Raw genomic sequence first — 14,034 nt, forward strand, 5'->3', positions numbered from 1 at the left:
TGCCTGCCAGAGCAGTTGGGGGGCCCACTATCAAGACCAGGCAGCCCAGGGCTAGTGGCATATTCAGGCTCAAGGTTTGGTCTCGAACATTTTAGAGCTCAGGGAAGCCATTTATGCCTTAAGGGTATTTGCACCATTTCTGACGGACAAGAATGTGCTCATTCGAATGGACAACCAAGTAGCTGTGTCTTATGTTCAGAAGCAAGGGGGTACCAGGAGTGCCACCTTGATGGAAGAAGTTCGGCTCATCTTGGAATGGGCTCAGATACATCTAACAAGTTTAAAAGCAGTGTATGTCCCAGCGGCACAGAACATACTACACGACTGCCTGAGTCGAGAAACGCTATCCAACAACGAGTGGTGGTTGAACCCTCGGACTTTCTCCCTCCTTTACGGAAATCTGGGGAATGCCGGAAATAGATTTAGCAGCCACTCCGACGAATATCAAGTGCCACAGATTCCTGTCAAGAGGTTCATCCCCATCGGTGGAGGGAGTGGACTGTCTAGTTCACCCATGGAACTTCAAGTTGGGGTATATATTCCCTCCAACTCCGTTAATTGTGAGGTTCCTATCCAGGCTTAGGAGATCCTCGGTGACGGTATTTACAATTATTCCACTGTGGCCGAGGAGGCCGTGGTTCACGACTCTTACAGCTCAGCCTTCAACCTCCAGTTCCTCTCCCAATAACTCTGGATCTTCTGTCTCAAGGTCAATTTTTACATCCTGCATCAGAGAAATTGCACCTGATGGCCTGGAGATTGAGAGGGCTAGACTAAGAGCGCAAGGCTGTTCTCATGAAGTCAACCCTGATGCAAGCCAGGAAAGCCACTACCAATACCATCTATTCAAAGGTTTGGGGAAGATTCTGCTTCATGGCACAACAGAAAGGATGGAATTCCCTTTCTCCGCAACCCTCTCAGGTCCTGGAATTCCTCCAGTCGGGGGTCAACAAGGGTCTAAGCTTAAGTACCCTAAAGGTTCAGGTATCAGCTCTGTCAGAGTCTAAACATTAAACCCCCCAGGAGGCCAGTCTTTCCATTATGGGATCTTTCAATAGTTCTCCATGCTTTCGCTTCTCCTCCGTTTGTTCCATTTGAAACTATCTTTTTATGGGACTTGACTTTAAAACTGTCTTTTCTCATTGTGATTACATCAGCTAGGAGAGTGTCGGAGATCCAAGCATTAAGTTAGTTCTCTTTCCTGACAAAGGGTAATCCTCATCCACTAGATGTCAAAACAACCATCACGAACTACTTAACTGCTACCACCTCTTTTAGGAAAACTTACTCTCTTTTGATCATTCCCCATGGAACCAGGCGTGGGCAAGCCGCCTCCTCATGCACTATTGCATCCTGGTTAGTCAGAACCATTAAAAAAGCTTACTCCACCCAGCATACGGCGATTCTTGAAGACATCAGGGCCCATTCAACTAGGGCAGTGGCTACCTCTTGGGCAGCATATTGCAGGGTCTCACCAGAGACAATATGCAGGGCAGCAACATGGTCCTCCAGGAATACCTTTATTTCCCACTACAAGGTGGATTCTGCTTATTTATCCATGGCCGACTTCGGCAGATCCGTCATTAGAGCCAATTCTTCAGCATTATAAGGAATAAATATTATTTTACTTGCACCCACCCAACTGGCGAGTTATTTCCCAGTGTGTGCTGCCATGAAGGCGTCAGGAAAATGGAAAATTGTATACTCACCTTTCCGTAATTTTCCTTTCCTGACGCATCTTCATGGCAGCACACAGTTGCCCTCCCTGTTTCTTTTGTGATGATATTTACAGAGAATGCAGCAGGGTGTCTCCCCTTCAAATTTATAGTTAATCCAATCCTGTCAGGTTGTGGGGCGGAGTCACAACCCAGTGTGTGCTGCCATGAAGATGCGTCAGGAAAGGAAAATTACGGAAAGGTGAGTATACAATTTTCCATTTTCTGTGTGCTTCTTATTGAATACAACATAAGAACACCTGTAAGCAGAGCCAAGGTGGAGATGGTTATAAGTATTGCTGTGGTAATGCCCCGATAGTTTAGTGGTTTTATATATCTTTACATTTTAAAAGGGAAACTGTCAAACAGCTGTTATTTGCTAGAGCCAGGCTTACATTCCCAAGCTGGTGCTGTCACTGAGTGACTCCCAAAAGCTGTGTCAATACCAAGGAAGGATAGGAAGAGAAAGAGTTAACAGTGTAAATTTCAGCAACAAAAATATTTTCGTCTACAAAATTAACACTGGTACTGAACTAAAACGATTCAGAGGACTAAAATATGACTAAAACTAAAATGGCATTTTAGTCAAAAGACTACAACTAAAACCAAATCAAAATTTTACTGTTGCTGGCCTAAGTCTGCAACACATTCCTTCCTCGGCCTTTAATAATAGCACATTAAAGTTTAAACATGTATTGCACTACCACATGAGAATAAGTAGGGGGCAATCAGCTAATTTACATTTTTTAGAGCAGGCCAAACAATGAAAGATGGTTACTAATTGCTATGAATTTGTGCACCTTGGTCAGTGGTCTTATATGAATATTGTGTTTATTAAAAACACCTAGATATAGTATGCATCAGGAATCCCTCTGGTCTTTTTCTATTTTCTCCTCGCATGGGTTACAGGTGTTTGCCTCACTGTCTGGTTTGGGGGATCGCTCAGCACTCGAAAACAAGAAACAGACAACATGTATCTGTGCAGAAGAATCAACCAGCTTCACCTGGAATATAACTGCCTCTAATCTAGGTGAGTTGGTCACCAAAAACTTCATGTCTGCTATAAAAAAAAAGTTTAATTTTATCTTGATGGGATATTGTAAGAATGGGGAAGGAGTGAAAAACTGGAATTTTTAGGAATGATCAGACTGCCATTTGAATTATTCCTGGAGGGAATGATAAATATTGATGCTGATTTACATACATGTAAAGGGTCAGATCATGCAAAAGCAATACTTTAATTGCAGTTTAGCTGGACGGGCTGAATCAGTCATGACTTATTTTTACATAGAACTTATCTCAAAAATGAATGTACTGCTCATCCCCCCCCCCCCAATAGATTTGATTTTTACTTATGTACTCTACCTAGATATGAATGACAATCACTTGGCCCACCCACCATCCCCACCTTCCCTCTGGGCTGGAGCCCCCAGGACACTAAAACGTCCCAGGAGGTTACAGATCCAGTGTGTCAGTGCAGCAGTGCCTTGCACATGTGCAATGGGAAGTCAGCTGTGAGACATCACAAAGTCACAGAAGACAGCACTGGGGTCTGTGGTGACTCTTTTTTAAAAGCTAGCAGCTACAGTATTTGAATTTGACTTTTGATTATAAAATATTTGAATTTCAATTTTTTTTTTTTTGAAGTTTTTTTTAAAGGAAAAGTATAGCCAAAGCTCGTTTGGCTGTACTTCTATCGATCATAGGAGTGCAATTCGTTTTGCGCTCCTGTGACTCGTTTTCAGCAGAGCTGGCCGCTCCCCACCCCTCCACAGCTCAGCGCTCCAGTGAGCGTGGAGGAGGCAGAGTGGAGGGCTGCTGATTGACAGTCAGCAGCTCTCTGCTTGGGAAGCTGTCAGAACCAAGCGATTGGCGGTGTTCGATCGCTCGGTTCTCAGTGCAGAGGCCTCGGAGACAGATGCTGCATCAGACCGATGCTGCATCCACCTGGCTAAAATAATGGAGACCTGTGAATGGAGGGGGCAAGCCTATTGGATCTATCAATTATCTGCCTATACATTCATAGATTGTTACATTTATAGAAGCTGTAGTACAACTTTTATGAATGGAACAGCTGGGCGGAAAGGGCAGGCATAGTTGGGCTCTCTTCATGAGTCAGTGGTAGCCCCTCTTAGTTCTTAGGGCATGGACAGGGGAGGATTTTTATGAACAGAAGAGGAATCAGCACAAGGGAAAAATCCTACTAACTCTACATTTAATTTCTTGTGCTGCTAATTTTTTATTATTCGTTTTAGCGACACTTAGGCCTTAAAGTGGTTGTAAACAATCGCCTTGTAAAACAACCCATCCAGTTTAAAATAGAAATGAAAGGCAACACTTTTGTACAGATTTGAAAAAAAAAATACCCTTTTTCTCTTTTTTTGTGTAAGTGATCACATTCCCTCTGTTCTCAGCTGCATAAGAGCTGGGGGGGAGGAGAAGCAGCAGCACACTGAGCTTTATAGTAAGTGGCTGTACAGCAGGGGTGTGTCAGGACAAGTCTGATCATTGCAGGAGAGTACACTTAGTTCCCAGCATAGCTAGAGAACTTACCATGTTGTGCTCTTCTGCTTCATGTGGTCAGTTTTTAATAGAAAAGCAAGGGATTTCACATAAAGGAAGCAACAGAACAGGATACTTTCTCATACAAGTACATAGTACAGCAGGCACATATCTGGAATATGAAGTGTTGGGGTAACAAATGCATGATATCATCAAGACCAATAAAGAGCCCATGGCCCTACATTAGATGTGATGACACCGAGTGACAGCCCACCCCAGTTTGAGGAACAGAAATGTGAAATCACTTTTTACTCTCCCCTAGACTAAATGAAGGATTTACCCTTGCAGAAGGGGCACTTTTGTTTCCCACTTTCATGTAATTTTCATATCTTATATTGAACTGCATTAGGCTATTGTTATGTAGTATGCTGATATGCTCTTTAATGATGAAGAGTACACTGATAACATGTGACCAAATGCTTAGGGAAGAGCCACGCAGACACGCCACCAAGCATTCGCAGCCAGCCGTCGGCCATTTTGGTTTCTGAAAGAAGCATATCCCCTGGCATTTTACATGCTCTTACATCAGTTTATCTATGTGAATGTACTCTTTATCATTAATTTAGTTTGGCTTTATATTACACTATGTGGAGAATTATTTTATTCTGTTCCTCCCACCCCCTCTGGCTATTTGCAGCTGCTGACTTTTCATTTTTTTTTGGGGGGGGGCTGGATCCCCTCTTTAAGTCATGCATTAATTTTGTCATTCACTAACACTGTGATATTAATTACTTGCTTTTAATCATTTATGTTAGCTTCCATTTAAATTTAGTAACACTTTGTTTAGCGTGGAACCCCGCTTTAAATAAAGTGGAACTTCCGCTGATCGGAACCCTCCCCCCCTCCGGTGTCACAATTGGCACCTTACAGGGGGGAGGGGGGTGGAGATACCTGTCAAAGACAGGTATTTACACCCACTTCCGGGCATAGACTTCCATGGGAGTCTATGTCATTTCCTGTCCTGCCACGCTGTCTGCTGGGACACACACGGGTCCCAGTGACAGCGCGGACAATTCCTATTGCGCTGCGCGACTCGCACATGCGCAGTAGGGAACCGGGAAGTGAAGCCGATTCGCTTCACTTCCTGATTCCCTCACCTAGAATGGTGACGGCAGCAGCCGAGAGCCGAGCGATCGATCGGCCTCGGCTGCCGGCATCGCTGGAACCCGGGACAGGTCAGTGTCCATTTATTAAAAGTCAGCAGCTGTAGTATTTATAGCTGCTGGCTTTTAATTTTTTTTTTTTTAGGTGGAATTCCTCTTTAAGAGCTGCAATGTTTGTGTTTGTAAGACTGCATTGGATTCAATTTTTGTGTCTTACTGAAAATTTAAAGCGGTTTGGTACCTAAAAATGAAACTTCATGTTATTAAATTCACCAGATAGCATACTTACCTAAATGAACCCTGAAAAAAAAAAATATTCTTTACTTACCTTTTATTTCTGATGTTTCTGCTGACTTCCGGGTTGTCCTCCCGTGGGAGTAGGCGTGGTTATTGTCCTCGCAATGGTCCCTGGGAAATTTCTAAGCTATTTCCCAAGAATCCATGGGGGACAATGAAATTGCGAAATCTCACGAGATTTCGTTAGGACGCCGGTCACGTGACGAGGGCTCTGTCCTGTGTTGTTTTCGTTGCCTTGACAACGGGGCGGGAACTTCCGGGACGCCGCCCGTTGTGATGGTAACCACAAACTTTTTCATTGCTGGTCACTGCTAACACTGAGCATGTGCAAGATGGAGCGGAGCATGCTGGGAGCCGAGCGTCATCATATACAGGAAGTAAATGCCTGTGGGCTTCAGACGCCCACACTTAAAATGGAAAACGCCAGAGCAGTTTTTTATAAGTCATCCCGAGGAAAAGAATCGTCGCACCGGGGGTCAAAAAAACGCCGGACGTGGATGCTAATCGAAGGTAGCACTCGCCCACCTGTGACACAGGTAAGAAAAAAAAAAAAAAAAAGAGCGGAATCCCGCTTTAAGCTGCTTCTGGACGGTGCCAGGTCAGCTGTCCAGACAGACTGTGTCTAAGTAGGTAAGTCAATTCATATAGCGGCTTTTGAACCCGAACAAAAACAGCCTCGCTGCAATAAAAATGTTCACATTTCCCAGAGTTAGGTTTTAACTTTTTGTATGCTTTAGGTTCGCTAGCATTTTCAGAAGGAAGTCTATATTATCATTTTTTTTTTTTATTCTAACTTTTAGTTTTTCTTTTTTTTGTTGTTGTTAAGGAAACTTGAAAGTCCGTGTAAGCAGTGGTTCATTTCAACTTAAAGGGAAGTGCACAGATCAACCTCCCAACCTGGGCAGAGACTATCAAGAAGATAATATTGAAAAAATACTAGTGGTAAAGGTAACTAAAAATATGTCTCTTCAATCCTATATAATGATTTTTTAAAGTTGTTTGTTTAGCTACAGTTCAGTGACATATATTTAGCAAGGTCCAGGACTTCATCTAGTCTAATGAGAACCTTTAGAACCGAGAACTGTTGGCAAACAGAAAAAAAGTGCAGAATATCCCCAAAAAGAAGTAAAACACTTACAGGATATAAAAATGAAGGGAGCATGTCACATGTATATAAGGCAGGTCATCCAGCATCAGGACGGTCCCAGTGCGTTATAGGTTTCCCGGGGGGTTGATATGCAGCAGCAGGAGATCCCAGGGTGACCAGCAAAAGGAAACAACAAGCTCTGGAAGCACTGGTGGAGAAATGTTGCCGTCAGAGTCAGCGTGGAACGTGAATCCCGGAAATGACGTCAGCGGGAGGGGGGGCAACAACCAACATGGACCACAAACCGCAAGTAGGTCATAAAATGGGACACGTTTCAGAATTGCTGATTGGTTCCTTATTCAAGCCAATGACTACGGGTTAGCAGAAGCATAGATTCTTATAATTTGTGGGTGGGACTATAGGCAGGAGTGGAAAAAGAATAGTGCAACGTTATCCCAGCATTACAATATACTGTGCTTTATGGACATAGATGCTGCAGAGAGAGGGGCAGGAAAGCAAAAATGTATCCTTTACACAGGGCGGCAACACAAGTATAACAGGACAAAGCAGGACATCATAAAATAGACATAAAGGAGGAATATGGAGCTCAGGCTGCCAGTGAAACTGACATATGAATATAGAATGGGACACAGTAGCCAGATTGCACATCGCTACCTAATAGAAAATGCAATATACACAAAAAATGATAAATGTCATATTATATTAAAAAAAACACTAAAGCAAGTGATAGAGACCGGATAAAAACATTGTTAAAAAATATATAAGGGAAATAAAATATTAATCATTTCAAAATCGGTCAATTAATCATTTGGAAAAATATAGTGAGGGTAACAGGCAAAACGTGTGTCTGTATAATGTGCATATGTACGTGAAGGCAGTGCATGCATATAGGGAAAAAAAAGACACAAATATGTGTAGTGCATCTGTATATGCATACACACAAATACATGTAAAAAATACATACACGGACATCTGTGGAAGAAATCACACACGCATACACATATACACACCCCATAAATGAGATATGGGGTAATATTGTCCAATGGATATGAGTGTACATGTGAGGATGATATAATGAATGAGATAGGGTTCTAAAGTATCACACTGATTTCAAAATCCTCATTTAGCCCTCCAGGAGCCAAAAACTTTTAGGAGAAATTCCAGTACATCTCTCTGTGACAGAGCTTTCGAAAACGCTCAGCTGGGGGGAGGTCTGTAGACATCGCCTTGATAACCCAAATCTTTAGACCATCAGTAGATTTATGATGTTTAGGGTGGTGCCTAGGGACACTATGGATGTCTAGTCTCTCAGTAATAAACTGGCAATGTTCACCAAATCGCTTTCATAATGGCCTAATAGTTCATCCCACATAGAAACGACCACAGGGGCATGTCAAACAGTAGACCACGTGGTCAGAGGAGCATGTGTGGAATCCCTTGATAGGATATGTTTTACCTTTTACACAGAAGTCTTTCTGATCATGTTTCACAAACCGACAGGTCTTGCACAAAGGTTTGCGGCATTGGTACATGCCAGTAATGGCTAGAAAGGTGGGAAGAGAATAACCTGGGGGTAGTGGTTTATTTTTAAGTTTACTTGGTGCTACCTTACTTTTGATATTGGGGCCTTTTCTATAGGCAAATTTTGGCTTGTTGGATAGGGCAAGAAGGACATGCTCATCCTGAAGTAGCAAGGGCCAGTGCCTCCACAGGATACTTTCCATCTGTCAGTGGCAAGAATGAAATTGGGTGATGAATCGCAAATCATCCTTATTAGTGTCAGTATGAGTTGGAGGATGAGCTAGAAGGGGTGTGTCTTTATAATGGGAATAAGCTGTTTCCACTATATCAGCTGGGAATCCCTTATCAAGGAATTTATCTTTCAAAATCTTACTCTGGATGTCATAGTCACTGCTTCTACTACATAGTCATTGCTTCTAGTTCAGTCTACAGTACTGGCTTTTTGGTATGTTAAGCCATTGCGGATGGTGGCAGCTTTTGTAGTGAAGGAAAGAGTTTCCTGCCGTCGGCTTAGTATAATTCCAGTTTTTCTTCGTCCATGGCAGAGGTAAAGGACACACCCATGTTGCTGCAATGTGCAACAAAATCTGAAACTATGGATGCATTTCCATCCCAAACGATGATCACATCATCAATAGGGATGAGCTTCGAGTTCGAGTTGAACTCATGTTCGACTCGAACATTGCCTGTTCAGTGAACAGTGAACAATTTGGGCTGTTCGCAGCAAATTCGAAAAGCCGGAACACCCTGTACAAGTGAGAAATCTAAAGTGCTAATTTTAAAGGCTAATATGCAAGTTACTGTCCTAAAAAGTGTTTGGGGACCTGGGTCCTGCCCCAGGGGACATGGATCAATGAAAAAAAAAGTTTTAAAAACGGCCATTTTTTCAGGAGCAGTGATTTTAATAATGATTAAAGTGAAACAATATAAGTGTAATATTCCTTTAAATTTCGTACCTGGGGGGGGTCTATAGTATGCCTGTGAAGGGGCGCATGTTTCCCGTGCTTAGAACTGTCCCTGCACAAAGTGTCATTTCTGCCGAAAAAAAATCATTTAAAATCACTTGCGGCTATAATGAATTGTCGGCTCCATGATGCAGAGAACACTCAATGAGTGTTCTCTGTATTACGGGAGCCGACAATTCATTCATTGATTAAAAAATTCAAATTCAATTACCAGGCCCTTCGGGTCTGGTATGGATATTAATTAAAAAAAAAAATTGACGTGGGGTTCCCCTAAAAATCCATACCAGACCCTTTATCCGAGCACGCAACCTGGCAGGCCACAGGAAAATAGGGGGGGACGAGAGAGCGGCCCCCCCTCCTGAACGTACCAGGCCACATGCCCTGAACATTGGGAGGATGCTTTGGGGGTCTGTGACCCCTCAAAGCACCATGTCCCCATGTTGATGGGGACAAAGGCCTCATCCCCACAACCCTGGCCGTTGGTTGTGGGGGTCTGCGGGTGGGGGGCTTATCAGAATCGGGAAGCCCCCTTTAACAAGGAGACCCCCAGATCCCGCCCCCCCTGTTTGAAATGGTAAGGGGGTACAAAAGTACCCATACCATTTCACAAAGAAAGTGTAAAAAATGGTTAAATAAGACAAACACACTTTTGAAAAATTCCTTTATTAAAAATAAAAAAAATAAAAAAAAGATCCCAGCGGTGGTAATCCACTCTTGCTATCCAGCGACGGATGATCATCTCTCAGGGGTCCAGCGATGGCTGATCTGATCCAGCGACGGGTGATTTTCAGTCCAGCGCAGTCCATCCATGCATCCATCTTCTGTCTCCACTGAGGAGACACTGCGGAATCCCAGCGCCTGACGTTTTTTATATTAGGAGGGCAGGGCCACCCGTCACCTGACTCCGCCCCCCTGACGCTAGTGAGGGAAGCCAGGGCTTCCCCCAATGACGTATGGGTGACCCCACCCCCCTCTGATGTAACGGAAACCTGCATTACATCAGAGGGGGGAGGGGTCACCCATACGTCTTTGGGGAAGCCCTGGCTTTCCTCACCAGCGTCAGAGGGGGCGGGTCAGGTTACGGGTGGCCCCGCCCTCCTAATATAAGAAACATCAGGCACCGGGATCCTCACAGTGTCTCCTCAGTGGAGACAGAAGATGGATGCATGGATGGACTGCGCTGGACTGAAAATCACCCGTCGCTGGATCAGATCAGCCATCACTGGACCCCGTAGAGATGATCATCCATTGCTGGATAGCAAGAGTGGATTACCACTGCTGCAATCTTTTTTTATTTTTAATAAAGGAATTTTTCAAAAGCGTGTTTGCCTTATTTAACCATTTTTTACACTTTCTTTGTGAAATGGTAGGGTTACTTTTGTACCCCCTTACCATTTCAAACAGGGGGGAGCCGGGATCTGGGGGTCCCCTTGTTAAAGGGGCTTCCATATTCTGATAAGCCCCCCGCCCGCAGACCCCCACAACCAACGGCCAGGGCTGTGGGAATGAGGCCCTTGTCCCCATCAACATGGGAACATAGTGCTTTGAGGGGTCACAGACCCCCAAAGCATCCTCCCAATGTTTAGGGCATGTGGCCTGGTACGGTTCAGGAGGGGGGGGGCGCTCTCTCGTCCCCCCCCTCTTTTCCTGCGGCCTGCCAGGTTGCATGCTCCGATAAAGGGTCTGGTATGGATTTTTAGGGGGACACCCACGTCAATTTTTTTTAAAATTTGACGCGGGGTTCCCCTTAATATCCATACCAGACCTGAAGGGCCTGGTAATTGAATTTGGGGGAACCCCACGCTTTTTTTTTATCAATTAATGAATTGTCGGCTCCCGTAATACAGAGAACACTCATTGAGTGTTCTCTGTATTACGGAGCCGACAATTCATTATAGCCGCGAGTGATTTTAAATGAATTTTTTTTCTGCAGAAATGACACTTTGTGCAGGGACAGTTCTAAGCACAGGAAACATGCGCCCCTTCACAGGCATACTATAGACAACCCCCAGGTATGAAATTTAAAGGGATATTACACTTTTATTGTTTCACTTTAATCATTATTAAAATCACTGCTCCTGAAAAAACGGCCATTTTTAAAACTTTTTTTTTGCATTGATCCATGTCCCCTGGCGCAGGACCCAGGTCCCCAAACACTTTTTTGGACAGTAACTTGCATAATAAGCCTTTAAAATTAGCACTTTAGATTTTGAACGTTCGAGTCCTATAGACTTTAATAGGGCTCTAAAGTTCACACGAAGTTTAGGTCCGTTCGCAGGTTCTGGTGCGAACCGAACAGGGGGGTGTTCGGCTCATCCTTAGTCATCAATATACCTTCTGTCATAGATCAGCTGTGGAGCTGATCTGTGTCTCACCTTTTTTTTATACAACAGGAGTGCTTTATTGTCAAATATTTGTGTACAGCATAATAAAATAAGAAACAGAGGGTCAAACCACATCACATCCAGAGTATAGTATGGTACAATACATAGTTACATACATCAATACAATCAGTTTATCAAGGTTCAGACCGCAAAACCAATTGCAAGGGTCACTACCCAGGTCGTTCAGGAAGATAACAGGTGGGAGAGGGGAGTGTCTCACCTTTAATGCAGTGGGTCGGCTGTCATCTGTTGTTCCACTGTCGGGTGTTCAGCTCTGTGCAATCTGCAGCTATGGGTGTCGCTGCCCTTCACCTGTTGCCTAATATAGGTTTACTTCTTGCTACTTCCTGTCCAGCCCCTCATGTGCTTCTCTATTTAAATCCCTTCCTAACCAGCTACCATTGCTTGAGCAAGTTTGTTTCTGAAGCTCCCCTGTATAACCTGTTTTACCTGACCTCTCATCAACTGATCTTTTGTGTACCGACCCAGCTTGTTCTGATTATGTTGTCTGCAGCCCGCCCTGACCTTGGCTTACTATCTGGCTCTCCTTGCTTCATCCATCCATCCTTGTCTAACAGTGTCTTCTGGTACTTCCCTAGCGAGCAGGGTGAACCCGGGGGTCGTGACCTGGGGTCAGCACGCAGCGAAGTCCAAACCTTTGTGAGAGGGTCCCTGGTGGAACACCGGCTGGCTCTTAGATTCCACGCCCTGGGGAATCCCGTGTCACCTGCTCAACTGTGGGTTCACTGTAAGTAGTACCGTGACAGTTTTCTCAAGCCATGAGCATCTCTGAGAATCGGCCACTGACCGAGGATCAAATGCAGCCTCTAGTTCAGAGACTTAACTCCCAGCAAGCTAATCAAGAGCAAATAATGCTGGTTCTCCAGGATCTTGCCTCTCGTCTGGATCGTCTGCAACTCGCTGCAACTTCAGCTCCAGCCGTTCCGGCTCCTGCTTCAGTTGCTTCGGTCTTACCTGCTGCACCTGGCAATCCCTGCCCGCATCTGCCATCGCCACCTTGTTTCTCCGGTGATCCTAAGGCTTGTCGGGGCTTCATTAATCAGTGTTCCATCCACTTCGAACTTTCCAGCCACCATTTTCCAACTGGTACTTCCCTAGCGAGCAGGGTGAACCCGGGGGTCGTGGCCTTGGGTCAGCACGCAGCTAAGTCCAAACCTTCGTGAGAGGGTCCCTGGCGGAACACCTGCTGGCTCTTAGATTCCACGCTCTGGGGTATCCCGTGTCACCTACTCACCTGTGGGTTCACTGTAAGTAGTACCGTGACACCTTCCTTAAAAAAACAATGTGGGAGGAAAAAGGATTGTTGTGCCAGATGTAAGAGGATCTCACATCTGGCAAAAGTCTCATCACTAGTGAGAGAATTAGTAGAGAGATTGAAGATTTTTATAGTACTCTTTCTCCTGGGGTCTTGACTTGGGTCTGCCGCCTCCTACCCCGACATCCTCTACTTCGTGTTTTCCAACAAGCCCAGGTTATTCTCTTCTCACCTTTATAGTGATTACTGGCATGTACCAATGCCGCAAACCTTGGTGCAAGACCTGACGGATTGTGAAACATGGTCAGAAGGACTTCTGTGTAAAAGGTATCTGTATTTTACCCCACTCACTCCATGGGTTCCTGCATTGATGCCTTTTATCATATCATATATGGAGAGATTCAGGATCCTTTTTTGTTAAGGCTGTTCATTACACTCCTTATTTTTACCACCTGTCTAAGGTGCACAAAAACCTGGTTAACACCCCTGGACTACCAATTGTTGAAGCCATGGGAAGTATAACTAGTGTCTAATCACAATATGTTAATCAGTTTCTCCAGCCACTTGCCCAATCACTCCAGTCATACATCAGAGATGGCATCCATCTGTTGGAACGTCTTTCCCTCTATTCTTGGGAACCCACTTACCTCTGTGTCTCCCTTGATGTTCAATCATTGTATACCGCCATACTGCATGATGTGGGACTATGTGCTATACAATCTTTTTTATGTAAGGGCCCCATGCTGAATACCAGACAAGCCTCCTTTATTGTAGAGGTAACTTCTTTTTGTCTTACTACTCTATAAAATTTGACAATGAGTTTTTCTTATGGGTTAATGGTACAGCTATGGGGGGCAACTTTGCACCTTCATATGCCAATCTCACCATGGAGCAGTGGGAATCCTCTGACACAACAATCCTTTTTCCTCCCACATTGTTTTTTATGGAAGGTATATTGATGATGTGATCATCATTTGGAATGGTAATGCATTCATAGTTTTGGATATTGTTGCACATTGCAGCAACATGGGTCTGTCCTTTACCTCTGTCATGGACGAAGAAAAATTAGCCTTCCTTGATTTGGAACTGTTCTTCGTTGGTAA

At 44.3% G+C, this 14,034-nt stretch overlaps 1 protein-coding gene across 4 annotated transcripts in view; it reads left to right on the top strand.

Annotated features, from left to right (window-relative positions):
• Nucleotides 1-14,034, top strand: part of LOC143930665 (alpha-2-macroglobulin-like protein 1) — a 311,800-nt gene that overhangs the window by 202,589 nt on the left and 95,177 nt on the right. For all 4 annotated transcript variants that reach the window (XM_077455168.1, XM_077455166.1, XM_077455167.1 and 1 more), the window contains 2 exons: nucleotides 2,625-2,745; nucleotides 6,504-6,625. In XM_077455168.1, coding sequence (XP_077311294.1) covers nucleotides 2,625-2,745; nucleotides 6,504-6,625 — 243 coding nt within the window. The remainder of the gene's footprint in view (nucleotides 1-2,624; nucleotides 2,746-6,503; nucleotides 6,626-14,034) is intronic.

This window comes from Lithobates pipiens, unplaced genomic scaffold (assembly GCF_037356315.1).
Source record: "Lithobates pipiens isolate NorthernLeopardFrog02 unplaced genomic scaffold, aLitPip1_a1.2 Scaffold_25, whole genome shotgun sequence".
Lineage (NCBI taxonomy): Eukaryota > Metazoa > Chordata > Amphibia > Anura > Ranidae > Lithobates > Lithobates pipiens.